General features: G+C 40.0%; 1 protein-coding gene and 1 pseudogene across 3 annotated transcripts; both read right to left on the bottom strand.

The window, feature by feature from the left end:
- Positions 1-1,299: 1,299 nt before the first annotated feature.
- On the bottom strand, positions 1,300-3,992 carry LOC112190425 (NEDD8-activating enzyme E1 regulatory subunit AXR1). Of its 3 annotated transcripts, none has more exons than XR_005805099.1 (5): positions 3,771-3,992; positions 3,104-3,177; positions 2,854-3,015; positions 1,810-1,856; positions 1,300-1,371 (listed from the first exon to the last, which is right to left on the bottom strand). XR_005805099.1 is itself a non-coding variant. In XM_024329861.2 (3 exons), exons 1-3 carry the CDS (start codon positions 3,855-3,857, stop codon positions 2,931-2,933), a joined length of 246 nt encoding a protein of 81 aa, XP_024185629.1. In that variant the 5' UTR covers positions 3,858-3,992; the 3' UTR covers positions 2,559-2,930. The 3 variants fall into 3 exon arrangements, 1 of the variants encoding a protein (XP_024185629.1); XR_005805100.1 differs by lacking the exon at positions 3,771-3,992 and adding an exon at positions 3,314-3,395; XM_024329861.2 differs by lacking the exons at positions 1,300-1,371; positions 1,810-1,856 and having other exon boundaries at positions 2,559-3,015.
- Positions 3,993-14,770: 10,778 nt separating this feature from the next.
- On the bottom strand, positions 14,771-24,730 carry LOC112181515 (annotated as a pseudogene).
- Between the last annotated feature and the right edge of the window lie 1,585 nt (positions 24,731-26,315).

Below are 26,315 nucleotides of genomic sequence, written 5' to 3'. Positions count from 1 at the left end.
AGTTTTGTATTGTCTGATAAACAAAACAACCACAGTATTTTTTAAATGCTATTGTGTGAAGCATATTTGCAAGACTTATTTGTGTGGTCTGAATGCCCTTAAATAAGAAATATGAACACTCATATGTAGTGTCTTCTCTCATACAACAACAATTAAAGGTTGTGCTAATTTACTTTAAACGACAATTATATGTGGTCGTAAAGAGTATAAGAGGACAATTAAGTGTCGTTCTAGGGTCCATACATACGACACTTAAGTGTTGTGTGAAAGGTCTTTTATTAGGTCTTTTATATTGTCTGTGATTGATTCCAACCACACTTATTTGTTGTTATTATATGCTTCAGCCAATACTTTCGTCTAACTTATGTTGTTGTTTTGCCCTTTAGACTACAATTTTCTGTCGTCCCAATGCCAAAAAGACAATAGACTTCTAATTGGTTTTTGTGTTGCTTTTGTACAGCTGCAACCACACATTAGTGTGCTTTTGTTGTAGTTTGCAATTTGAGATAACACATGGTAGTAGTCCTTTGTTACAATTGGTATGCATGCATTTTGGAAATTAAAATTGCTCATTCATGAAACCATAAAATCCACATCCAAAATCATTCATTACAATTTCCATTAATCCACAATTGTCTCATGTACACAAACCTAATCATGAGCATCAGTTCAAAATGACCGATATATACTAATCTGGAAGTCCAAATGCTTAATAAAGGAAGAACTTCTACTAGACACAAGTCAATAAAGGAACTAGCTAGTTGTACTGCTGTACCAGTTTCACGATCTTATCATGAATGGAATCACCCGAAGCATAGAAGTGGTCATAGAAAACTGAAGGTATTCCGGGGTGCGTGAGCATACATGCATAACCTTGCAGATATGCTTTGCCAGGACTCAAAATACCAAACTTGATGCCAACCCATAACATATACTGTTGAGAATTCCAAACCTTAACAGCAAAAACATAAACTTGATTGCAGAAAGTGAGACAAACATAGTAATAGCAAAAGCCAATATCAAAATGAAGCTAAAGACTCAATATTTACATAAAAATGTGGGGAACAATGAAAAGGTTTATTGAGACCAATAATCCTAAACCAAATAATCGAATTCTTCCATATCTAATTCTAGTAGATTAAGAAATGAATTTGTTGCTAGTAGGTATAGTAATCTAGTATATGTGCTTACTCTAGAGTTTGTCTCAAAGCTGAAATAGGGTCACGGTGATGACTACCCCATAATTTAGAGGAAACAAAAATGTCCTCTCTTTTTATAGTCCCATCTTGAAACGTACATCTCTGTTAAAGTGTTTATAAGGGCAGCCTCAGAACCATATATCTTGACTGTGCCAAAGTGCATGTAGCCCATCTGCATTGTACAAATCAATTATTTCAGAAATTTGTAGGTAATATTGAAAATCACATTGATCCGAGTTTTCATCAATTTCATCGACGACTTACCAACACATGCAAAAATTATAAAGATCAATTACCTACAAATAGAGAGAACAAAGCAGCAACAAGTTGCAAGGAACTTAATTTCTCTTTACCTTCTTATTTCTATTCTAAGAAAGATTAAGAATTAATATAATTGCTTTTCCAGCTAGCTACCTACTTGCAGATAGTTTAAGAGAGAAGGAAAAAGAAGCAATTAACAGAGACGTTTGGCAGCAATCCACACCATTGCAGGTATTATGGCTGCTACTGTTTTTACGTTGGACATTACCAGAAAGTAATCAACACCATTGCAGGTATTTAAATTTTCTGACATCCAAAATATAAGAGAACGTTAATTACAGGTATTTACCTGAGCAGCCAAAGAGAGCATCAAGAAGACAGTCCTTGGAAATCTACCTACAAATAGAGAGAACAGAACAGCAAGAAGTTGCAATGAACTTAATTTATCTTTACCTTCTTATTTATATTCCAAACATGCCAAAACTTTTGTTCAAATATCCTAAGCTATAGTACCAGACCCAAACTTCAGATTATACAAATCTCTCAGCATGATCTAACAAATTTGAGCCAGCTTAGCCCCTGCCCTTCCCTTCCCAAGCCTTAGGCTTCCTTTCTACCCAAAACAAGAAAAAAAGACAAAGACAAAACACACCAACAACAAAGAAGACAGCAGCAAATGCTGCAAATCTCGACTGAAGTCACTACAAATCAAAACCATCTCAAACCTGCATCCAGAAACCCAAATTCAAACAGCACCAAAGAATCATAAATCGAAGAAATCAAAGAATCAGAAACTGCAAATCTCGACACAATGTATCCTCTCCAACCTCCAAAGAATCAGAAATAGAAGAAATACTCAAATCCCTAACTGATCTACTTAAGCTTCCAAACAATCAGATTCAAAGAGGCTATGGGCTGCCCTATATTCCACTCTAGCTCAGCAGCCCATAGCCTCTTTGAAGCTCTTCAAAAACTTCACCCTATTCTCATATATAATTCCAGAAACTCAAATTCAAATAGCACAATGCCTACATAATTAGTAGAAAACAAAATCACACATACTTAATTCATAGCTCTGGAAAAAGTAACGAAACAGATGCGAACTGCACGAGGAATCAAAAGAAACTATCTAACAACAAGAACTCAATCAAAATGGCTGTCCAACATTTTAAAAACCAAACAACAAAGACCAATTTCAAAACAGAAGATGAAGGGAAAATACAAGTAGTTTGGAATCTATATGGATCCAATTGCCAAGCCCCGTCCCAATTAACTCTTTACAGTCTTCAAAATTTGAACGAAAGAAACAAATTCAGGAGCTCAAATAAGATCAAACCAACAATCAAACAGATCGAATACAAGTAAATGACACTATAAAACTCCACACACTTACTTTGAGTTTTCTAGCATTCTTGCAGAAACTTATAACAGTTGCCTTTGAGTTGCTACTAGGATCTCTACTAATTCTCTTTAGAAGAGTCCTAACCCTTTGGTCAATACTAGAAAATCAGCCTCAGCCTTGGCTTGGTAGGTTTTCTGTAAAGCTACATAGTGCCTGCAAGAAAGTAGATAAAGCACACATTTCAACAAATTAGTTTTTAAAGCACAAAGAGAAACATGAAATTCTGGGGATGTCGACTAACTCAGTTGAAGATGTTATATCTGGTACTGATCCCTCGAGGGGTGCCTCACCACCACCTTCATTTGCTAGGAATTCCTGTAAAGTGAAAATTTATGATTATACAACTAAATAAATGAATAGTGGTATGGATTGTATAGAATTTGACTAGCTAAATACAAGCATTTGATTACTTGATAAAAAATATATATATATAAAAAGTAACTTTTGCAACCTTCATGCATCCAAAGAAAACGGCAGAAATCTAAGAGCCTTATTAAAGCGAAGACTTCTAGTCAGATTACTCAGGTGTTCCCTCCCTGCATGGACCACTCAATTAGACAACATGCTTCAACTCTGAGCATTTATTTCTGTATTTACAATGATCATGTCGGAAAACAGAGGACTAGAGCTAAAAACTCTGTTTGCAAAAAATATGAGTTAAGCCATTAACACTAGGTTTTACTTTTTTTTCCTTTTTTTTTAATCAATGCATCAAAGTTAAACTGCCTTACACTCACAACTAAGAACACTGAACCATTTTGAAACTACAGTTTAGGGTTATCAATCAATTCAAAACTTACCATAAGGAAATCAGTTGGAGATTAAGGAAATCAATTCAGAACTTATCATAAGGAAATCAGAGACTCTAGAAGATGTTATAAATGTTAAGTGATAAAAAACACTCTCACCAAGATAAACAGATCTAATTTATGCACACTATATCCAGTTGTCGCAGATTCAATCTTGGTTTCACAAATCTTCAATGCCGCCACCATGACCCAAAAGTCTGATTAACCGGAATGAACTTAAGAACGGCTGTCACTAATTATTTGTTGCAACTCTGGACCTGAGACATAAAGTAAGAAAAATCAACCACCTGCTCAATGGGGATTGATATTCACGCATGAGTATTTGAGGCTGAAACACTAGTTATGACGGCAAACTCCAAAGAAGTGTGTGCAAAACCATAAAGCCAATACCAACCCCAAAGGAGTGAGAATGTAAGCAATAATTGACAAAGCGTGACACCGACACTGCATCTATGCAGGTGCAGTAATTGAGTGCAGTTTGTAGCTTAGTTAAACAAATACTAATTTTAGAATTTTTCCTGACATGAAGAAACAATGTCATTTCGAATTTTAGTGACAACTATATCCTATCTTGAAAATTTCCATTCGCAACAGCCTCTTCAACTAAAAACGTTCTCAAAATTCCAACCAATGCTTGAATAACATATCCTCACTAATTCCTCAAGGAGTAAAGACTTTAAAGGAGTTCTCAATGCTTCACTATAGTTATCTACATCATCTGCAGTCATCCTAGTTTTGATAAGCTCCTTATAAATTCAAGAACACAGGAAGAAAAATCACGGTGCTGAACAGCAATAAAACGATTGTTCAACATAGTAATTAATATACAAATCAAGAAGGTAAACCTTGAACTCTTTTTTCTCTTCCCTAGTTGTTGGAAGTACACTACTAGGACTTTTTATCAGAAATGCAAAAGAGACTGACATTGATAATGTCTCAGATAACAACATGAAAATAGCACTCTGTACCTTCTAAGCTCAGGCCATGAATTATTCAAACGAAGGTCATCCAGAAAATGTTCAGGCTTGGACTCAATCACAGTATGTTTCTGTACCCAGAAAACCATAGAGAAAATGAAGGACATGCCCATTTCATTTCATTTTCTTCTCTTTTATTTTGTCTTCAATATCCCAGCAACCAAAGCTAGCAAGAAAAGCATCAAAAACCCAATAAAAACCAAATCGAATGACAACCCAGATCACATAAATCCCGGAAACATTCACCAAAGCCAACACCTTTTTCAAAAACAAAGCTTAAACAACCAGAACTAGCACCTGATCTAATTCGAGGCCAGAGGGAGAGGGCTAGTGCTGGCAACCGTCCAGGAGAGATTGAGAGAGAGAGAGAGAGAGAGAGAGAGAGAGAGAGAGAGAGAGACGAAGAGTCACTAAGTGATTGACTTCGAATTCATGGAGAGACCAAGACAAGAGTCATTGAACCAAAGCTAGTCTATGAAATCAAAATGAAACAAAATCAAAACCTACTGACCTATCAAATCAAAATACAATTGTAATCTACATAACTAAGTTCTAATGGCCCAAACAAGACCTTCAAACTCAAACCCAGATCCGTATAATCCCAAATAAGAGATGAGCTGCTGAAAAGGAGACTTACAAAACCAATAGTCATCGAAGCATAGGTTAGCAGAGTCCATGAAGGATATACAAGAGGCTATCTGTCCTCCCAGATTGACCATGATCAAGAGGAATTGTATAATAACACCCATATTCTCTCCTGGAATCCCACTAGCACTGCAATTCCAAGCATCAAGCTACCAAAGTGAATAAAGAATTGTATGAAATTTGCCCAGAAACTTAAGAAAACTTAGCAGCCTATTAATGCCACTGACCACTAAGCTCTCAACCTATGTACTCAGCTAACACACAGACTTGCCAATCCGATATCATCAAAGTAAAATTAAAAATTTCACCCAAAGCCCATTATAGAAGCATAACTGTGTCTAGCAATTTGTTCTAAAAGCAAACAAACGATGCAATATGAGTAGAAAACAGCTTGTACAATAAAAGAAAGAAATCATCTAGTGTAAACATACCTTTTAAAAGTGGCCCTGTTGATTTGTGTTATCGACAAGATGAGCAGCCTTGCCAAAAAAGGTATGAACACTAGTGGCAATCACCACAGCTTCAATCTCTCCTTGTTTTCATGTAGACCCCAAATACACAATGTCACCAGGGCCTTTGATCACAGGAAGTGACTCACCGACAAGTGTAGACTGCAAAGACCAAATGCAAAAAATGAGACTAAAATCTAAATAGCTCCATTCAATCATATAATCTTGCGAAAATGTGATTGTTAAATCACCTGATTAATTTCAGTGGATCACCATCGAGGAGACAAGCATGTGCTGGAATAATATCCCCAAACTTAATGTTGATTATATGATTTATATCAGCAAGAACAAGAACGGAAGCATCCTCCTCAATCCACCTCCCAATCTGATACACGCACAAATTCAGAGAACTCAAGCCACCCAAGAACTGGGATATATTATTAACAATTTCATTAGCTTTAATAATTTCAATTTGGGTTTTATCAATTAGGAGATGAATTGGGTTTTAGAATACCTCTTTCGGTGGAGTGACCGGAGTGAATAACCCAACAATTTCGAACTAATACAAGACATATAATCATGAATCTTAAAAAGTTACAAACTGCAATTGAAGAAGAAATCAACATTAAATGGAAATCAAGTTATCACACCCATTTCTAACTACCCAATCAGTATCATTAGTTCATTACCTTAATTAAAATCAACACCAAGATCAAAACTCAAATGGAAATCGACATCAACATCAAGACCAGATCAGTTAATCAGTAACATTATCTTTGTTAAAAACTTAAAATTACCATCAAGATCAAAATATCAAATGGAAATCGTCAAATCAAACCCATTTCAACTTTACCCATTCAAAATCTAATTTCCCATCATAATTTCCCAACAAGATCAAATGGAATTCAAAGTATCGAACCCAAGTTTACAGATTAGAAATTTAGAATTCAGAAACTCAGATGAGAAGCAGAGGAGGAGTGGAGCTCGGAGAGGGAGTAAGAGATAGTGAGATACCTAGAGCCTGGAGGAGGAGCTCGGAGACTGCAGAGGCGGACTGGCGGAGACGGATTGCTGGTTGTAGCCTTGCAGGTTGCTGTGTTTGGTGTTCCATATTCCTCGTTCAGGTCGGGACTCAGGAGTGCTCCAATTCTCCAACTGAGTTCAGCGGTGGGGCTTGAGTCCTACCCAGTCGGGGCTGAATTCGCCCCTGCTCTGTGATTTAGTTCTTGGGAAGTGAAAGACTTGTGGTGATGGACAGGTCCCCATCCCCAAATAGAAGAAAAACCTAATCGAAACTAAGAAGAAGAGGGAGAGACTAAGAAGAATAGAGAGAGCGAGAAGACAAAGGAGGGGGTGAGAATCAAGATCTGAGAGAGCTGAGTGAGAAGGAGAGAGGCTGGTTTTTGAGGTTTTCAATTTCGCGAGTTCTAGGTACAGCTGAGAGAGCTGATCGATCGAGTGAGAATTCGAAGGACAGAAAATGACTTGTATCAAAAGTTCAAAACGCACAAGTCAATATAACCTAGAAAATTTTAAAACAAGCTCTACACTCGGACGACATTTAAATGTTGTCTGAATGTCACAACATTTTCTAGTCAACTAGAGCTTGGTTATTTGAGAGGGAAAAGTATTTGATCAAATTTTGGATATCCCTCCAAATTTGGGATAGGAAATCATCATCTATTACAACAACAAATATGTGTTGTCTGAAGGCTGGCCATTTTTTCAAATTGAACGGGTATGGTTTTAGCCTATATTCAGACAACATAAAAAAAAATTATGTCGTCTGAAAAACTCAGACGACACAAAACGAAACTTATGTCGTCTGAAGTGTGTCGTCTGAAGGCTTTTTTGGCATAGTGGCATCCTTCTCCTTTCTTGTGCACGTCCGTCTATTTGCACGCCCCGAAACCTCTTGATCGGGACCTCAGATCAAAATCTTTCCTTCATCAAAGTTGTTCGTCTCTGCCTCTTCTATATGACCTCAAAATTTCAGCCTTATTGGAGTCGTTTTGAGACCTATACACTATTCAAAGTGGGAACTGTTCAGAAGCGAATCTGCTCCGAATTTCAACAAGTAAGTTTTAAAGATTAAAGTTCCTGCTTTCTTGTATTTTAAATTCCTTTTATTTTTTTGCACGATTTTTGAATATATGAACAGGATTTTGAGTATTTAACAAAGTGTAATTGTGGGGATTCACGCTTAACGAACTAAGAGTGTTCATAATTAAACGAACTAAGAGCGTTCGTATGAACTAAGAGTATTCATAATGCTTGGACTAAGAGCATCCGTAAGCATCAAATTGTGACCATATTAAAACATTATTGTTTGGTCTAATCCAAAAGAGATTCTTGGAAATTGATTTCTTGGTAGCCTAGCTCAGAAATCTTATTATTTTAGTTTTCGTGGAAGTTTAGCTCCGAAACTAATATATCTTCTCTTCTTATTTTCAGGATGTCGAATGAACCTAGACTCAACTTTCCCATGCTTGATTCAACAGGCTCGGATTACCACAGTTGGGTAACCAATGTTGAGAACCACCTCACTTCAAAAGGAATATTACCCATAATCCAGGCACCTAACCTGGATCGTGTGTTCGTGCGAACACCTACAAAGCATGCTCAAGCAGTTATCTTGATGCGACGCCATATGGACAAGGCACTCAGATTGGAGTATATGTCGATCAAGGATGCAAGAGAGCTATGGGTAGCGCTAGAAGAGTGCTTTGGCAATGTCCAAGATTCCCTCATCCCTGACTTGAAGGTTCAATGGAACAATCTGCGCTTTGCTGATTTCAAGTCTGTTGCTGAATATAATTCAGAAGCTCTTCGCCTACAGTCCATGTTGAGGTTTTGTGGACAACCTGTCACAGAGCAAGAGCTAATTGAGAAAACTCTCTCCACCTTCCCCGTTTCAGCCATTGTGGTATCAAAGCAATACCGCACTGAAGTCAATGCTGGACGGATCATGAGATTTCATCAGCTTATCAATCTCATATCTGTAGCTGAGAAACATGATAACATACTCGTGAGGAATTATAATTCAAGGCACATTGGAACTAAGAGCGTTCATGAGGCGAATTATAATGCACCCAAAAGAGGCCCCAAGGAGCGGAACCCTAAGAATAAGGGATATGAGGGACGTATGGGTCCATATAACCGCCCTAACCAGGAAGGAAACCGCAAGTTTGGTGCGGATACACGTGGTGGCAATGCCACACGTGGAAGAGGGGGTCGTGGAAACCCTGGCTGTGGTGCTGGCGCCATGGCCCGTGGTGGTGGCACCATGGGTCATGGAGGTGGCACCAACCCTCCTAGGGAACGCCCACAATGTGCACAATGCGCACCTCAATTAAAGGGAGGCAACCACAATGATGTGTGTCATCGATGTGGATCAAGTGAGCATTGGTTCAAGCAATGCAAGGCAAGCGAGCAACTAGCTGCAAGATACAGGGCATACAGGGACCTGAGGGAACAAGAAGTGTACCTTGCAGAAGAAGAAGAAAATGGTGAAGACGTCCATCTCACCATAGAGGACTTCAAAGCTGACGATGAAGTGCACAAGGATGCCGCAGACTTTGATTAGATTAGTCCTATTTTTTCCAAGAATTTTTGTAATGGCAATATGCCTTAGTCAATAAATGACAATTGTATTAACTCTTTCTTATGTGGCGCACCCAATAAAATATGATGTCTAGGAAAGTCATTGAGATAATTGGTACTTAAGCGAGCCTCGCTCCACCAACATCTCTCTACTTTCCTGGTCATATTTGATTGGAGTTACCAAACGGATAGAGTGACTACAATGTGTCTTAGTTTGATTTTATTTTGGATTGGACTTTTTGGGACCTTTGATGTAATCATTGGCTTATTAATAAAATATCGTATTATTATTCGATATCATGGACATGTTTTAATTCCGAACTTTATTATTTTTCAGTATGTTTCTTGGAGAGTTGGAATGCCTTGTTGATAGTGGCACCACACATACTATATTGCGACATAGGCAACTATTTCTATGGATGATACCTAGTCGATCTTCTGTGACTACGATAGCTGGACAATCACAATTGATTCATGGTCGAGGACCAGCTCAATTTATGTTGCCAAATGGCACAAGTATTAATGTCACTGAAGCTCTATATGCTCCTAGGGCTGGAAGGACCCTATTGAGTTTTAAAGATATAAGAGCTAATGGTTTTCATGTGGAAACACATTGCGAGAATGGACAAGAGTTCATTTGCATCACCTCTAATGACTATAGACATAAACGAGTATTAGAGAAGCTTATGTGTCGCTCTAGTTGGTTGTATGCAACCACTATTCGAATTATTGAATCCAACCATATCATGAGAGATGACTTATGGGATTCTGACACATATAGGCTTTGGCACGATCGTGTGGGACACCCAGGTCGTGATATGATGATCCGTATACTAAAGACTTCACACAGACATCCATTTTTCAAAACGAAAAGAAGTCAGAACAGAAATTCGGTCCAAGGAAGGACTAGCGTCGCCTACCCCCTGCGGCCCAAAAGCGGTATTGACGCCACCAATAGCTCCTTGGTTCCTTTTTCTACTTCTAAAGTCAATTGTGACTTCGTGGCTCAACCGGATACTTCCCTGGTTGCTTCTAAAGCCCATCTTTCTTTTTTCAAAGCCTGCTCTTTAGCAAAATTAGGATTGAGATCATCTTATGCAAAGGACACTAAGGAAAATATTCCATTCTTGCAAAGAATCCAAGGTGATATTTGTGGACCTATACAACCAACTTGCGGACCATTCAGATACTTTATGGTGTTGGTTGATGCATCGACACGTTGGTCACATGTCATGCTTTTGACCACAAGAAATGTTGCATTTGCTAAACTCCAAGTACAAATCATTAAATTAAAGGCTCACCACCCTGATCATCCCATTAAGTCAATTCGTCTTGACAATGCTGGAGAGTTTACATCAAAAACTTTTGATGACTATTGCATGTCCATTGGGATTGAGGTTGAACACCATGTTCCTCATGTTCACACCCAAAATGGTCTCGCAGAAGCTGCCATTAAACTACTTCAAATGGTCGCTAGAGCATTGGTTATGCGCACCAATATCCCTGTTTCTGCTTGGGGCTATGCAATATTGCATGCAACTGTGTTCATTCATCTGAGGCCTACTGCCACTCAACCCTTTTCTGCGTCCCAGATGGTTACTGGATATGAGCATGATGTCTCACACTTACGCATATATGGGTGTACATTTTATGTGCCAATTGCGCCGCCACAGCGCACCAAAATGGGTCCTAAAGACGATTAGGCATTTATGTTGGATATGACTCTCCAACCATTATCCGCTACTTAGAACCCTTGACAGGCGATTTATTTACTGCTAGATTTATGGATTGTCACTTTGATGAGACAATCTTGCAGTCGTTAGGGGGAGATAAGAACAATAATGTTCAACAGGAACGATAGGAATTGTCGTGGTCTGTCCCCACTTTGTCTCATCTTGATCCTCGAACCGCACAGTTCGAAATTGAAGTGCGGAGAATTCTCAATCTTCAGAAAATAGTAGACTCTATGCCTGATGCGTTTTCTGATATCGCTAAAGTGACAAGATCACATATATCTGCTGCAAACGTGCCTGCAAGGATTGATGTCCCTAAAAATCATGGACATGGCGCCACCCCTAGGGCTATTGGGCATGGCGCCTCCACCACTAATAGTGATGGCAATGTGGCTCAGGCCGGGCTCCCAGCAAGGAAACATGGGAGGCCCAAAAGTTCAATGGATTCGCGCCCGAGAAAGAAAGAGAGTTTGGCACAGAAAGATCCATTAATCATCGACATAAATAACCCGTCTCATAAAGATATTCTGGATTATTGTTATGTCTAAGAGACATCATTAGGTCGCTTCAATGTTAGAACCAATTCCAGGGAATAGGGACATCTCCATGAATTACACTAGTGTACATGAGACGTTGAATCGAGATTCTATAATCCTTGATGATGTGTATGCATATTCTATTGCTCAAGGAATTATAGAACACGATGATATCGAACCTCGATCCGTTGAAGAATGTCAATGAAGAGCATACTAGCCTAAATGGAAAGATGCGATCCAGGTTGAATTGGATAACCTAACAAAGAGACAGGTATTTGGGCCTATAACACTAACACCCCTAAGTATAAAGCATGTTGGCCATAAATGGGTATTTGTTAGAAAGCGTAATGAGAAAAATCAGGTTGTTAGATACAAAGCCCGCCTTATGGTGCAAGGTTTCTCACAACGCCCTGGAATCGACTACGAGGAGACATATTCTCCCGTAATGGACGTTATAACGTTCCGCTACCGTAATGGACGTTCCGTTTGGTAGTTTCTGAAAAACTTGACATGCAACTTATGGATGTGGTTACAGCATATCTCTATGAGGATCTAGATTCAGAAATATCTATGAAGGTTCCAGATGGACTTCAATTACCCAAGTCAAGTGGCTCTAAACCACGGAGCGCGTTTTCAATAAGATTGAGACGCTCACTCTATGGAGTGAAACAATCCGGACGGATGTGGTATAACTGTCTAAGTGACTACTTGATTGGAAAGGGATATGAGAACAATGAAATATGCCCATGCGTGTTTATAAAAAGGACAAGTTCTGGATTTGCAATTGTAGTAATTTATGTCGATGACATGAACCTAATTAGAACTCTAGATGAGTTAAAGGAAACTGCTAAGTACTTGAAATCCGAATTTGAGATGAAAGATCTTGGGAAAACACGGTTTTGTCTCGGACTAGTACACGAGCACCGTAGTGATGGGATTATGATCCATCAGTCAGCATATACTCAAAAATTATTAAGGCGCTTTAATGAAGATAAAGCAAAGCCTGTGAGTACTCCCATGATCGGTCGTAGTCTTGAGCCTGAAAAAGATCAGTTTCGTCCAAGGGATGAGGACGAAGACTTATTAGAGGCTGAAGTGCCCTATCTAAATGCAATAGGTGCATTATTGTACTTAGCTCAATGCACAAGACCAGACATCTCATTCGCAGTAAACTTATTAGCTCGACACAGTTCTGCGCCAACACGCCGCCATTGGATTGGCATAAAGACAATCTTTTGATACTTGAGAGGTATGATTGATATGGGCTTGTTCTATCCCTACAGAGAGAAAATAAATAACGGAAGTGTGGAATCGGACTCCACAAGGCAAAACGCCACCCTTCGTGCTCCTCCTCCCCTCCATCAAAATGACAACGATGTCTTGATGGGTTTTGTTGATGCAGGGTGTCTCTCTGACCCTCACAAAGGTCGCTCCCAAACGGGTTATGTCTTTACCATGGGAAGCACTGCGATATCTTGGAGGTCGACAAAGCAGACCCTTGTTGCTACTTCCTCAAATCATGCAGAGATTATCGCTCTACATGAAGCCGTGCGAGAATGCATATGGCTAAGGTCTGTAGTTAGACACATTCGAGGAACTTGTGGTTTGAAGTCTACCACATATGAACCTACATGCATTTATGAAGATAATGCAGCTTGTATTGAGCAAATGAAGTTAGGTTTCATCAAGGGCGACAACACCAAGCATATATCGCCTAAGTTTTTTTACAATCAGCAACAACAAACACTTCTAAATATTGAAGTGAATCAAATCCGTTCAGAGGATAATGTAGCGGACTTGTTTACCAAGTCGTTACCTAAATCCACCTTCGAGAAACATATGAAGAGCATCGGATTAAGAAAGTTATCCGAACTCCCATAATTGTATAAATCAAGGGGAGACCTTAATTGACATCAGGGGGAGGTATGATGTCTACATGTTCGATTTCGAAGCGTGAAGGACGTGTTGTGCTCTTTTTGCTCTTCTACCAGGGTTATTTTTGTCCCATAAGGTTTTTGTTACCTGGTAAGGTTTTTAGTGAGGCAACGATCAAAACGTCATCCCCGAGTTTGAGCGGCACAAGGGGGAGTGTTGAAGGATGTCGACTACTCCATATTCACGCGCGTTGTGCTCTTTTTCTCCTTCGACCAAGGTTTTTTTTTTCCACTGGGTTTTTATTACTTGGCAAGGTTTTTGACAAGGCAACTTAGAAGCGCATAGCAGAGGCAACACTATTGATATGGAATATCCAAGGGGGAGTGTTGTAAATGATAATGAATATTCATGCAATAGGTATTGCTTAATGTATGCGATTGACAGACTAGTAATGTATGCGATTGACATACTTGTAATGTTCGATTGACAGACTCGTAATGTATGCGATTGACATACTTGTAATGTGTGATTGATTAGTATAGCTATTATGTATTGCCTTTTATATACATGATGTAACCCTATATAAACTCATGATGAGATGAATACAATATAATACAATTTTTCCAATTCTCTACAACAAACAAAATTTTTAGACACATAATACTTTCGCTGGCCGACTCAAACCATAAGCTGTCAATGAAATCTTTTTTACCATACTGATTAGGACCAAAATCCAATTCCTAATAGCTTTCAAGTGACCTGCAAAACTCAATCGAACAAAACATCATGGTTTACACAAATTACAAAGCATGCCTTCGTGCTTTTGTTAATAACTATCCAGTTCATCTCAATAGAGTGGAATTATGCATTATGAACTGTAAAAAATGGCCTACCTACTTCTCGTCGAGTGCAGCTAAAGACCGTTTGTGCTTCTTTTGGAAGTTTTTTTACACTGGCATAGTCCCTAGTCCTAGTGTCTGAAACAACATTACCAAAAAAAAAAAAAAAATTCTTGATTTAGTTTTTTACAGCCATGTTATTGATCAAGATGGCAGAGCATGCAAATGTGTCATGACATAAAAGCACATGAGATTTATGAGAGAGAGGGAAAATGTTGAGAAAATCTAGTTGCGACTATGGAGTGATAATGTGAAATGGTCACTTACTTCTTGTGATTAGTGAGAATAGCAGTTGGCCTTTCATTTTTTGCTTTGAGGCATTGCCACACTAGATGGTTAAACCAAGCACAAAGCAAGACAGTGCATGTCTTCTAAAATGGTTTCATTCTTCTGCAGAGTAATATTCTTCATCAAAGCCACTACTTCTGCTTGTTGATGCCTCTTGTGTTGCCTTAACCATGGCACCTTCTTGCTCATCCATAGCCTCCTCGAAAAGAGAAATGCTGCTGCTCTTGGATTGATTCATTCTACTGATAAGCTCTTCCATGCCGTGCTCGAACAGTACATGGGGCCCCACATTTTTTTACCTGCAGGCATCTGTTGTTTCCCACAGCTTGATCGATTATGAAGACAAACTCAACCTCATTGCATGTGTCCTCCAGACAATTCCGAGGTTTCCATATACTACTAGGCAAAACAAGGAACAAAAGGTGATATGAAACAATTTGTTTTACATAGGATCTGAAACCTTTCTAGCCACTACAATTTCTGCTCCAACGACAAATGACAGAGGTATGATAGGATCTAAATGATGGACTTTAGGAATGGCAGACGGATTGTCTTGAGGTACAATTAGAGCACATAAAGTAACCCCAATCCACTTGCTATTACATGCATACGAAGGTAAATTCTCAATTACCGAGTCTCCTGCACTTTGATTATTGAACCACTCAAGAATTCTACTTCCAGGAATTACAAAACGGAAATGGTCCATAGAACAAGGGGTTTTCCGCACCATACCAACCATCATATTCTGTTAAAACAGTAATGCACATTGGAGTTTTCTAGATCATTTTCTAACTATCTAGGTTAGTCTAGAACATGTCCAAGTCTAGAATGATCATGTAATTAATCATGTGTAGTGTGTTCTAGAGTTGTCTATTAGTGTGTGGTTAGTAATTAACCACAGATCTAGGTTGGTGGAGTTAGTCGGTGAACATCTCTATATATACATGTAACTATGCAAGAGCTCTTGTAATGAACTAACCAACAATCAAAAAAGCTCCACTGTTTTTAAAGAAAAACATCTCCTCTGTTTCTAGTCTTAGTTTTTACCTAAACACCTTAACAATCTTACACCTTGTCCTAAATCTCAAATTCCTAAACACTAATGACGTAGTCTGAAGTGACCTGGGTTTACAAGCAATAAACCCTAAAAGACATTAGTTCTGGAGTCCACCAGAGAAATAGAGAAAAATCTCTAGATTTTATTAAATTTGATATGATAAACTGATCCTAATATAAAACATGATGGTGCTTATATAGGCATGTAAGACCTAAAATCATAATCTAACAAGAAATCCTAAAAAAAAATCCAAATTTAAAAGGAAACTAAAAACTTAAAATAAAAGAATTCTAAAACAATGGTAAAACTAGCCAAAAAATATTAAATCCCGAATCGGATGATTAAAACGACATATTTTGGCCTAAATCCGTTAGGGCTCACTATAGTGATCTTGAAGATCTCGTCGTTCCCATTCTGGAAAGGTATCATGCTTCTCAAACGGACATTCTGGCCAAAAGTTGATCAAATCTAGTTCTAAATCAAAACCTGACTTTTTGTACGAGTAACTCGAAAGATCCAAAACCAAATCTTCTTGAATATTCCAACAGCTAATAATCTCATTACGCGTGAGTTACCTATTTTCCAATCACTTTTCTTAATTCTACGCACTTCTTTGCTTTTATGGTTTTCTAGCTAAACCAGGCTCATTCTCGTCCTACATCAACTAACCTCCTTTGCCTTCTAAAAAACCATCATATTCACACAACTATTGAGGGATGGAGGGAGAGAGAGAGAGAGAGAGAGAGAGAGAGAGAGAGAGAGAGAGAGAGTACCTCAAGAAACCGCTTTAGCCTTGAATATAACAAATATCTGAAACCTTGATTACCAACCGCAATGAAGCAATTGATGCCAGAAAGAGAAAATGCCGGCAATCTACTCAAATCTGGTGGATCTGGAAACACTTGTAAAGAAGTACAATTTTTGGTTACCACCCTTATGTCGTCACCTACCGGAAGTTCTGGCAATTGTCGAAGCTTTTTGCAATTCTCCACATCAATACGCTTAAGCTTAGAAAGCAAATGAATGCTTGCAGGAAGGCTAACAAAATTGTTTCCCCTGAGATCCAACCTCCATAAGGAGGACAGAGAACCAATATCATTGGGAATTTCTCCTTCACTGAGATTACAGTCATTCAGTCTTAATGACCTCAAAGAAGAGAAATGCTTTAGCTTCAAGGAAGCTAACAGAGTAATCAAAGGTTGAGGACTCTTTCTTGGAAAAAAAAAAAAATCAAAATATGATACTATGAGATTCTGCTTGAGAAAAAAGGAGTATGGCTGCTCTCTTATAACAATTTCATTCAATTCAAGCTCCAACAAACTCTCACTTAAGCTCTCAATTGATGAAGGCAGTTTCTCAACAGCACTTCCACCTAAAGAAAGCTTTGATAAACTTTTCATTTGCCCCACAAATTCTGGAATCATTTTTAGTTTTGAGCAGCCAGATACATCAAATATTTCAAGAAACTCCATATTTACTTCACTTGGTAGACTCTTAATACTTTTGCAGTTTCTAAAATTCTAAATTTTGAGTCCCTTGAGCAATGTTATGGATGGATGAATCTTAACTAAATTGGTACAATCCTTAAGAACCAACCTCTCAAGATTTTGAATACCTGTGAAATCTGGGGTGCTTTTCAAGTTTTTGGAGTAACTAAGATTGATAGATTTCAACTTGCTCAAGTACTGTAGAAAACATAAAGAATAGTAGAACAATCAGCTTCCATGCATGAACTTTAAGATAGAAATATGTGTGCGATAGCAGATAATTAATAACTTACTTTTATTCCATCCCAGAGCTGATCAATATTGCTATGAACCAAACAAAGTCTAGTAAGTTCATCCGGTTGAAAACCTGATGGGAGAGACTTTGAAGGATACCAACTCCAATTCAGAAATCTCAATGTATTAGGAAGATATTTTGGGCCAAGAAAAAGCCTTAACTTATGAATGTGGAATAGCTTCAATTGACACATTTTAGAGAAGGCTTCAAGATTCCAGTCTGCCTCTTCTAATTTATCCAAGTGTAAGAATATCCCTTCAATGGCTTATGTTCCCTGTTATAACCGATAAGTCAATTCCAGTATTATGTTTCATGTTAAATTAAATGACAGCGCTATCCAAACTTGGTAATTCAATTTGTTTAAAATCTTACCGTATTCTTTGTGAATACATGAAAAATGTCGTTGCGAAGCCACAACCGACTGCGTCTACCAGGCTCTTCATAAGACTCTTGTCGAACAATTTCACATCCCATTTCTCGTATCAAATCATGTACACCTACTTCATTGCCTGATAAAATAGTTAAGAGAGATTTCTCAACAAGAACATCTATTGCAATACGAGTGCAAATGTCAGAACTGTATAGTAGTTCAATAATGAACTTGGTTTGACATTGCGAAGAAAAACATGTGATGTGCAGAAAAATTTTCTTCTCCATCTCATCAAGTCCATCATAACTCACTTTTAGCAAATCAAAAACTATTTTGTTTGGAGAATTCCGTAGTTTTGCCAATGCAGAATTCCACGCATCTAGACTTCTTCTGTACAAGAAAGACCCCAAAGTTTTAAGAGCTAAGGGAAGACGTCCAGCATACATAACAAAACTCTTAAGAGTGTTCAACATAATCTTCTTCAAGCTCATATTTCCTAAAGGCTTTCCAACTAAAGAGCTTAAGAACTTCACCTTTGTTTAATCGCTTCAACTCATATGGTTTTTCTATACCATGTGTGACTAGTACATGCCGATCTCTAGTTGTAATGATGATTCTACTCCTTAAACCAAAGCAGTCTTTTTCTCCCACCAAATTTTCTAGTTGCTCTGATTGATTCACATCGTCAAGAACTAGAAGAACCGCTTTATTACAAAAACATCTCTTTATCATGATGATTCCACTATAAACATCCCATACTTGAACATTTTCTTTCTTCAAGATTTGGGAAAGAATTTGTTTTTGCAGATAAACTAGACCATGGGTTGTGGAGACCTCTCCGACATTAGCTAGAAAGATGCAAACTTCAAATTGATGAGAGATTTTCTCATAAGCTAGTCTAGCAAGGGTTGTCTTACCCAAACCACCCATCCCTCCGCCCATATCCCTATAAAACGAACATCATTTGCTTCTTTATCTAAAAGAACATCTATTTCCTCCAGCTTAGTATCCATTCCGACTAACTTCTCTGATGAACCAAATACAGTGAGACTAGGATGCACTTTGCTCCACAGTGCTTGCACAATCTCTCTGATAAGCTCTGTTTCGTACCTACAAGAAGAATATAACAATTCACATGCTGAATTTATGAACATATTGAATATAAAGTTCACTTGTAACTTTGTAAGATAGAAATGAACCGCAATAATAAAGTGGCATTCTATGCTCCTATAGAGTAAAACTTCACTGATCTGATCCATCCAATTAGTTCTATATGCATGGCAATAGTGTGTGTAAGTACTCATTAATTTAAGCTCACCTATAATCCTTTCGAAGTCCATCCAGCGAGATTGGCCACTTTGGTTAAAGCATCTCTCCACCCTTCCACCTCTTTATGTAGAAATAGATTCTCATTGATTTGTACAATTGCATTCTGTACAATATATAGGAGTATGTATCATCAGTTCTACATGAGACAATAATGCTGTATTAACTACATTAATAACAATATCAAAACTGATGCAAGATATCAAAATGGATGCAGGGCATTATAGCCATATTATTGGCTATTCAATGGAGAAGAGTGATTGTCACTAACAGCCCCCCTCAAACTTGGCGATCCTGGATGGACAAGTTTGGAAGAGAAAAGAAGATGACGAGATTTGTGAAGCGGCTTTGTTAGCAAGTCAGCTGGCTGGTCTTTGGAAGGAATGAAGCAAACTCGGTGACTACCACGAGCAACCTTTTCATGAACGTAGTGGTAATCAAGCTCAATATGTTTGGTGCGAGCATGGAACACAGGATTGGAAGCCATATAGGTGGTGCTGAGATTATCACAATGGAGCAAAATTGGAAACTGAATTTGGGCACCGAGCTCATACAATAAATAACCCAACCATGTTGTTTCGGCACTAGCATGAGCAAGAGATCTATACTCGGACTCAGCACTAGATCGTGCTATGGTGGGCTGCTTTTTAGAACACCAAGAGATGAGGTTGGAACTAAGATAGACAAGATAGCCAGATGTAGAGCGACGAGAATCAGGACAACCAGCCCAGTCAGCATCAGAGTAAGACGAGAGATGAACCAGTTGACATTGGGGAGAGAACAACAAACCATGACCAAGAGAACCTTTGACGTAACGGAGAATACGCTTGACAGATATAAGATGAGGGACACGGGGCTGACTCACAAACTGGGAAACCAAGTTAAAGGCAAAGGCAATATCAGGCTGGGTGATGATAAGATACTGTAAGGACCCAACAAGTTCACGATACTATGTAGGATTTGGAAGCATAACTCCATCAGTAGAGGTAAGATCAGACTTGGCAGACATGGGTGTGCTGACAGGCTTGCTGAACAAGAGATCATGTTTGGAGAGAAGATCCTGAGCATATTTAATTTGGTTTATGTGCAGGCCATGGGAATGTTTAGTGACCTGCAGCTCCAGAAAATAATGAAGAGGACCTAGATCCTTGATGTCAAAACCACGACCAAGAGCAGTAATAAAACACTGAAGGAGATAATCATTGCTGCTCGTAATAACAATATCATCAACATATAGCAGAAAGTAAATGGTGTGCAGCCCATGTCGATAAATAAACAAAGAGGGGTCTGCAATACTCTGAATGAACCCAACAGATAAAAGAAATGTACTCATGCGATGAAACCAGGCACGGGGTGCCTGTTTTAAGCCGTAAAAGGCTTTGTTGAGTTTGCAGACATGAGTAGGGCGAGAATCATTGACAAAACCAGGTGGTTGAACCATATACACATCTTCCTTAAGAATGCCAGAATAAAGGCATTCTTGACATCTAATTGACGAAAAGACCAACCCCGAGACACAGCAAGAGTAATCACAGTACGAATAGTAGCATGTTTAATCACAGGGCTAAATGTTTCATCATAATCAATACCTTGCTGTTGATGGAAACCCTTGGCAACGAGATGAGCCTTGTAACACTCAACCGAACTATCAGACTTCCGCTTCACTTGAAACACCCATTTGCAGCTGACTGTGTTTTGTGTGGGGCAGGAAGGCACCAGAGTCCATGTGTTGTTCTTCAACAGAGCATTGATTTCTTCGGTCATAGATGCACACCATTCGGGTTTCTGAGAGGCTTGAGAGTAGCAAGTAGGTTCAATTGTATCAACGAAGGTGAGAAGAACCCGGGGAATGGGATACCGTACAGTACCATCGATGCAGTCGCGGGGCTGAACCATACCATCACGAAGGCGGTTGACCATGGGGTGAATTGGTGGAGGGGTCACCGATTGAGAAGAGACACTAGGGGATGTAGTGGCATCGTGGGACGGGCAATTTGATGAGTGGGGGAGGCAGGAGCTGCAGACGGCGAGGGATGGGCGACCGGAAGCGCCGGAGCCTGAGGAGGCACGGCTTGAGCAGCGGGGATCTGAGGCGCAGCCGCTGGGGGACGACGTGTGTATACGAGCAGAGGAGCGACGCGGGTGTGCGTCGGCGATGAGAGTGGAGAGGCGCCGGAATCACCGGCGGTGGTTGGCAACGGTGGATCGACCGACGATGTAGGGGAGGGAACTTGGGAAGAAGAGAGCGGATGTGGCTGTTGTGTTGGTGTGGTTGACTGAAGAAAGATAGACACATTTGCGTCTGATGGACCAAGGCTGGAGGCTGATGGACCTGCGTCTGAGGTAGGAAGAGTGGGAGCTGATGGGCTAGGCAAGGGGGGCAGCGGAGAGAATGGACTGGACAAGGAGATGAATTCTAGTGGATCAGCATTAGTATGGACATGCAATTCTTTAAATGGAAAATGCTTTTCGTTAAATAAAACGTGACGGGAGACATAGACTCGACCAGTTTTGGGATCAAGACACCTATAACCCTTATGAGTAGGACTATATCCAAGGAAGGCACACTCAACACTTCGACTAGAGAGTTTGTTGGAACATAGGGACCTAAATGAGGAAAACAAGAGCACCCAAAAACATGAAGGGAAGAATACGAGGGAGGAGTATGGAAGAGACGATGATGAGGAGTGTCCCAATTGAGTACAGGGGTAGGAAGAAGATTAATGAGATAGACAGAGGTCAAGGCGGCCTCAACCCATAAGTTTTGAGGCACAGCAGAGGTGAGAAGAAGAGTGCGGATCATGGTGGCAATGTGGCGATGTTTGCGTTCAGCGAGGTCATTTTGTTGTGGGGTATGGGGACAGGAAAACAGTTGTTGGATACCCAAGGAGTGACAAAAATGAGAAAAGGCGTGATTGACATATTCAGTGCCATTGTCACTTTGGAGGAATTTTATGGATCCATTAAAGAGATTACGAATCATGGCTTACCAAATTTTGGAAGTGTGTAAGGACCTTATTTTTGCGACGCATTGGAAAAATTCAAGTGTAACAAGAGAATTCATCAGTAAAAAGAACATAGTATTTGAAGCCACTAACAGACAAAGTGGGGGACATCCAAACATCACTATGAATAATATGAAATAGAGTGGTAGCAGATACATTATTGGAAAGGAAGGGTAACTGATGTGATTTTCTAAGTGCACAATCACGACAAAAATTATGAAATGTAGATTGAGATCCAAGAGCAGTCTTTAACGAAGCTAAAACTGGATACGAAGGGTGACCCAGACGATTATGCCAGAGAGAGGAGTGAATGGTGGCTAGAGCATGAGGGGTGGTGGGGATAGACGACAACCGAAGCGGATACAGGCCATCCTTACAGGGGCCCTGAAACAATAGACAACCAGTTCGTAAACGACGGATTTGATAAAAGTTAGGAGCAAAAAGAAAATAAACAAGATTATCTTGAGTGAAACAAGCAACAGACAATAGATTTTTACGAATGGAAGGAATACGTAAGACATTTTCTAAGAAGAAACGAGAGCTGCCTAATGATAAAGAAAGGGTACCAGAATGGGAAACCGGCATTGTATCACCGTTACCCATATAAACGTTGTGTGGGCCACCATAAGGCTGAGAGTTTGGGAGAGGCATGGCTGTCATGTGGTGAGTAGCACCGGTATCGGGATACCAATTCGGTTCACCAAGAAAATGGGCACCGGCAAATGGAGGAGCGGGCCGGAAAAACGATGTGGGCAATGAGTGACACCATGCTGATTTGTTTGACAATTGGAACACCACTATGGGCCTGGACCAAGTAGCCCATTGGACCATGTAGGACGGGCAAACCAAGGAGCTAAAGGGAAAGGCGGGTTCGCATTTTGATGGAACGCGTTGTGCTGGAATGGATGTTGAGGCCGCGTACCCCCACAGCGGTAGCGCTGGGTATTGCGCCCACCAAACGGTGGTCGGTGACCGTCACCGCGAGTTTGGGGAGGACGGGGCTGTAGCTCCGGTGCTGGGTTTTGATGAAAGAGGGTTGTGCCCGAGGGAGGATCAGAAGGACGAGTCTGTTGAGATTCAAAAGCAAGGATGCGAGCACGGAGGTCGGAGAAATCAGGTAGGGATGAGGATTGGGCAAGGGCGGTACGGAGCATGAGGTAATCTGGACCAAGCCCATGAAGAGTGGCGACGACCAGATCAGCATCAGAGACCGGTTGATTGATGGAGGCTAGAGAATCAGCAATGGATTTGGCTTGTTGAAGATACGCATTGACGGATTGGGAGCCCTTTTGAAGATCAAAGAGTTGGAGCTTGAGGCCGGTGGCGCTGGCAACGGAACGCTGGGAGAAGTGGCAGGCTAGGCAGTCCCATATCCCCTTGGATGTATCAAATCCAATGGTAAGACGAGCTACGTTTTCGGTCAATGATGTTGTGAGGATGCTTATAATTTGTTGGTCGGTGGTGAACCATTTTTCGTGCTCGGGATTGGGAACAGAGGTGGCAAGACTGCCGTCAGTGGTGGTGGTGGTAGAGGGTTCAGGAATAGAACCATCGACATAGCCCCAAAGTTTGGCACCATGAAGGTAAGGTTTAACCTGACGGAACCATACCAGGTAGTTCGTGTCATTGAGTTTGGTAAACTGGGCAGTATTTTGGGAAGGAGGATTAGACGAGGAAGAAGCCATGAGAAAGGAGGAAGTAGGAGCTGAAGAGAAAAAGGAACACGACACAGGAGGTAAGTTTGACACCCTAAACAACTGAAACCATGTAGAAATAGATTATCATTGATTTGTACAATTGCATTCTTTACAATATATAGGAGTCTGTATCATCAGTTCTACATGAGACAATAATGTTGTATTAACTACATTAATAACAATATCAAAACTGATGCAAGATATCAAAACGGATGCAGGACATTATAGCCATATTATTGGCTATTCAATGGAGAAGAGTGATTGTCGCTAACACTTTATTACCTTCCCCAAACTTCTCAACATGTTCTTCAAACGCTTTAGCAAAGCTGCCCCTTTAATGTCTCGCATGAGAGGGGTCTACCTCATAAAATATTGGCAGAATTGTCCCCCTCTCCTCCATGCACTCAAAAATCTTAGACAGTTCAAACAAGCACCACGTAGAAGTAGCATAGTTCGGCGAAAGAACAACGATCGCAAACCTTGATTGCTTGATTGTTGTGAGGAGTTCCGGAGAGATGGCTGTGCCTCTTTCAAGTTGTGGCTTGTCCCTGAAAGTCCTGATTCCTTGTTGCTGCAACTCGTTGTATAAGTAGTCGATGAAGCCCTTGCGGGTGTCTTTGCCTCTGAAGCTCAAAAACACGTCGTATGTCCATGGGAAAGCTGAAGTAGTGGAGGCTCTAACTTGGGTGCTCAACGCCATTGGAAAGTGACTGATTGGTGATCACAGTTCTGCTCCAAATGCACAATCACTGGAAAAGAAATGGTACACGATCAGAGAAAGGGATTTCAAGTAATGGAAATAATGGAGGGGAGAGAGAGAGAGAGAGAGAGAGAAGAAGATGACGGAAAGAGAAGACTTTGGCTGAAAGTGAAACATCACCAAACTTGATTGTATTGGCTCTGGCCTCTGGGTGACAAGGTAGTTTTGATTAATTAAAAGGTATATTGGTTTGATATAACAGAGTCCCCTGTGGCCCTGTACTGTAAAGAGCATGAAATTAGTACACCCTTTGCCTCCATGTAATTTCAAATTTTCAACTAAGATAAAAGGGTTTTTCTTTCAAAAAAAAAAAAAAAGGGGAGGAAGGTTTAAACTATTGGGTGTGTGGATCCGATTCCCCATAGGATAAGGATTTGTTAATCCTTGATCAAAGAGGAGTTTTGATTGTTTCCTGCCTGCTTACATAATCCTACTTGGTAATGGTTTCTATGTCTATTGGGAATAGGTTTCCAATGTCTTATAGGGTCTAGTTAGATATCTATAAATAAGGGCATAGGTTGTAGTAGTAGATCAAGTCTTTGAAGCATTAAACAGAGAGAGCAAGTGAGGTCTTGAGAGTTGGTGATAACTTCTTGTGAGAGATTCTTGTATTCTTGTTCGTGTATTCTTCTTCTTCTATAGTGAAACCCAAGCAATCCGGGGACGTAGGCAAAGTTCTTTGCTGAACCTCGTTAACAAGTTCGTGTTTATTTTCTCGATCGTTTATCTATATTGTTTTGCACTTGTCTGCTTCCGCAAGAGGAATTTTAGGTCAAATTCCTAACAAAGTGGTATCAAAGCTTAAGCTCTAAAGTGGAAACAATGAGCATAGAAGACGTTGAGAAGAGGGTCAATAAGTTCGACGATAATGACTTTAGCCTATGGAGGTCACAAATTGAGGACTACTTGAATATGAAGAAACTTGCTAAGACTTTAGAGGGCAAGCTCCCAAAAGATATGAAGGAGGAAGAATTTGTCGAGATGGATAGGATGGCCCTTGGAGCCGTTCGACTATCGCTTTCGAATGATGTACGGCGATTTGTTATCAAGGAGACTACATTGAAGGGGATGATGGATAGTTTGTCCAACATGTATGAGAAGCCAAATGCCATTCAACAGTTGTACTTGATGAGGCGGCTATTCACTTTGAAGATGGGTAAGGGTATATATGTTCGCCAGCAAGTTGGGATAGTTGGTGATATTATCGAGCAACTAGCATCGGTGGATGTTAAATTCGACTAACACATCAAAGCTTTGGTGTTGTTGACTTCCATGCCTTCGGATTGGGATGTGACTATGAACTCAATTTGTAGTGGAGCTGGGACTACGAAGAAGCTGAAGTTTAATGATGTGCGTGACATTCTTCTGAATGAAGAGACGCGAAGACAAAATAACCTTGAAGATCCTTCAAGTTCTGCGCTCTCTATAGACAATAGAGGTAGAACGTTCAACAAGAACTCAAACAACAATCGTGGAAGGTCCAAGTCTAGGGCACCTAGAAAAGGCCGAAGCATGTCCAAGTCAGGAAAGTGGTCTGATGGGTGTTGGCATTGTGGGAAATCTGGACATGTCAAGAGAGACTGTAACCAGTGGAAGGAGACAATGAAGATGGCAAACACAACTGAGTGTGATTCGGATGCAC

The sequence above is a fragment of the Rosa chinensis genome, chromosome 1 (genome assembly GCF_002994745.2).
Source record: "Rosa chinensis cultivar Old Blush chromosome 1, RchiOBHm-V2, whole genome shotgun sequence".
NCBI lineage: Eukaryota > Viridiplantae > Streptophyta > Magnoliopsida > Rosales > Rosaceae > Rosa > Rosa chinensis.
The sequence above is the reverse complement of the archived record's forward strand: the minus strand, read 5'-3'. Positions and strand labels throughout refer to the sequence as shown.

Bases quoted from the DNA above. Each gene is read 5' to 3' on its own strand.
- LOC112190425 (XM_024329861.2), bottom strand. From the start codon at position 3,857: ATGGTGGCGGCATTGAAGATTTGTGAAACCAAGATTGAATCTGCGACA. The intron at 3,178-3,770 runs GTGAGAGTGTTT...TTCACTTTACAG, and splicing joins AATTAGATCTGTTTATCTTG to GAATTCCTAGCAAATGAAGG. The intron at 3,016-3,103 runs GTTAGTCGACAT...ACTTTCTTGCAG, and splicing joins GATATAACATCTTCAACTGA to GCACTATGTAGCTTTACAGA.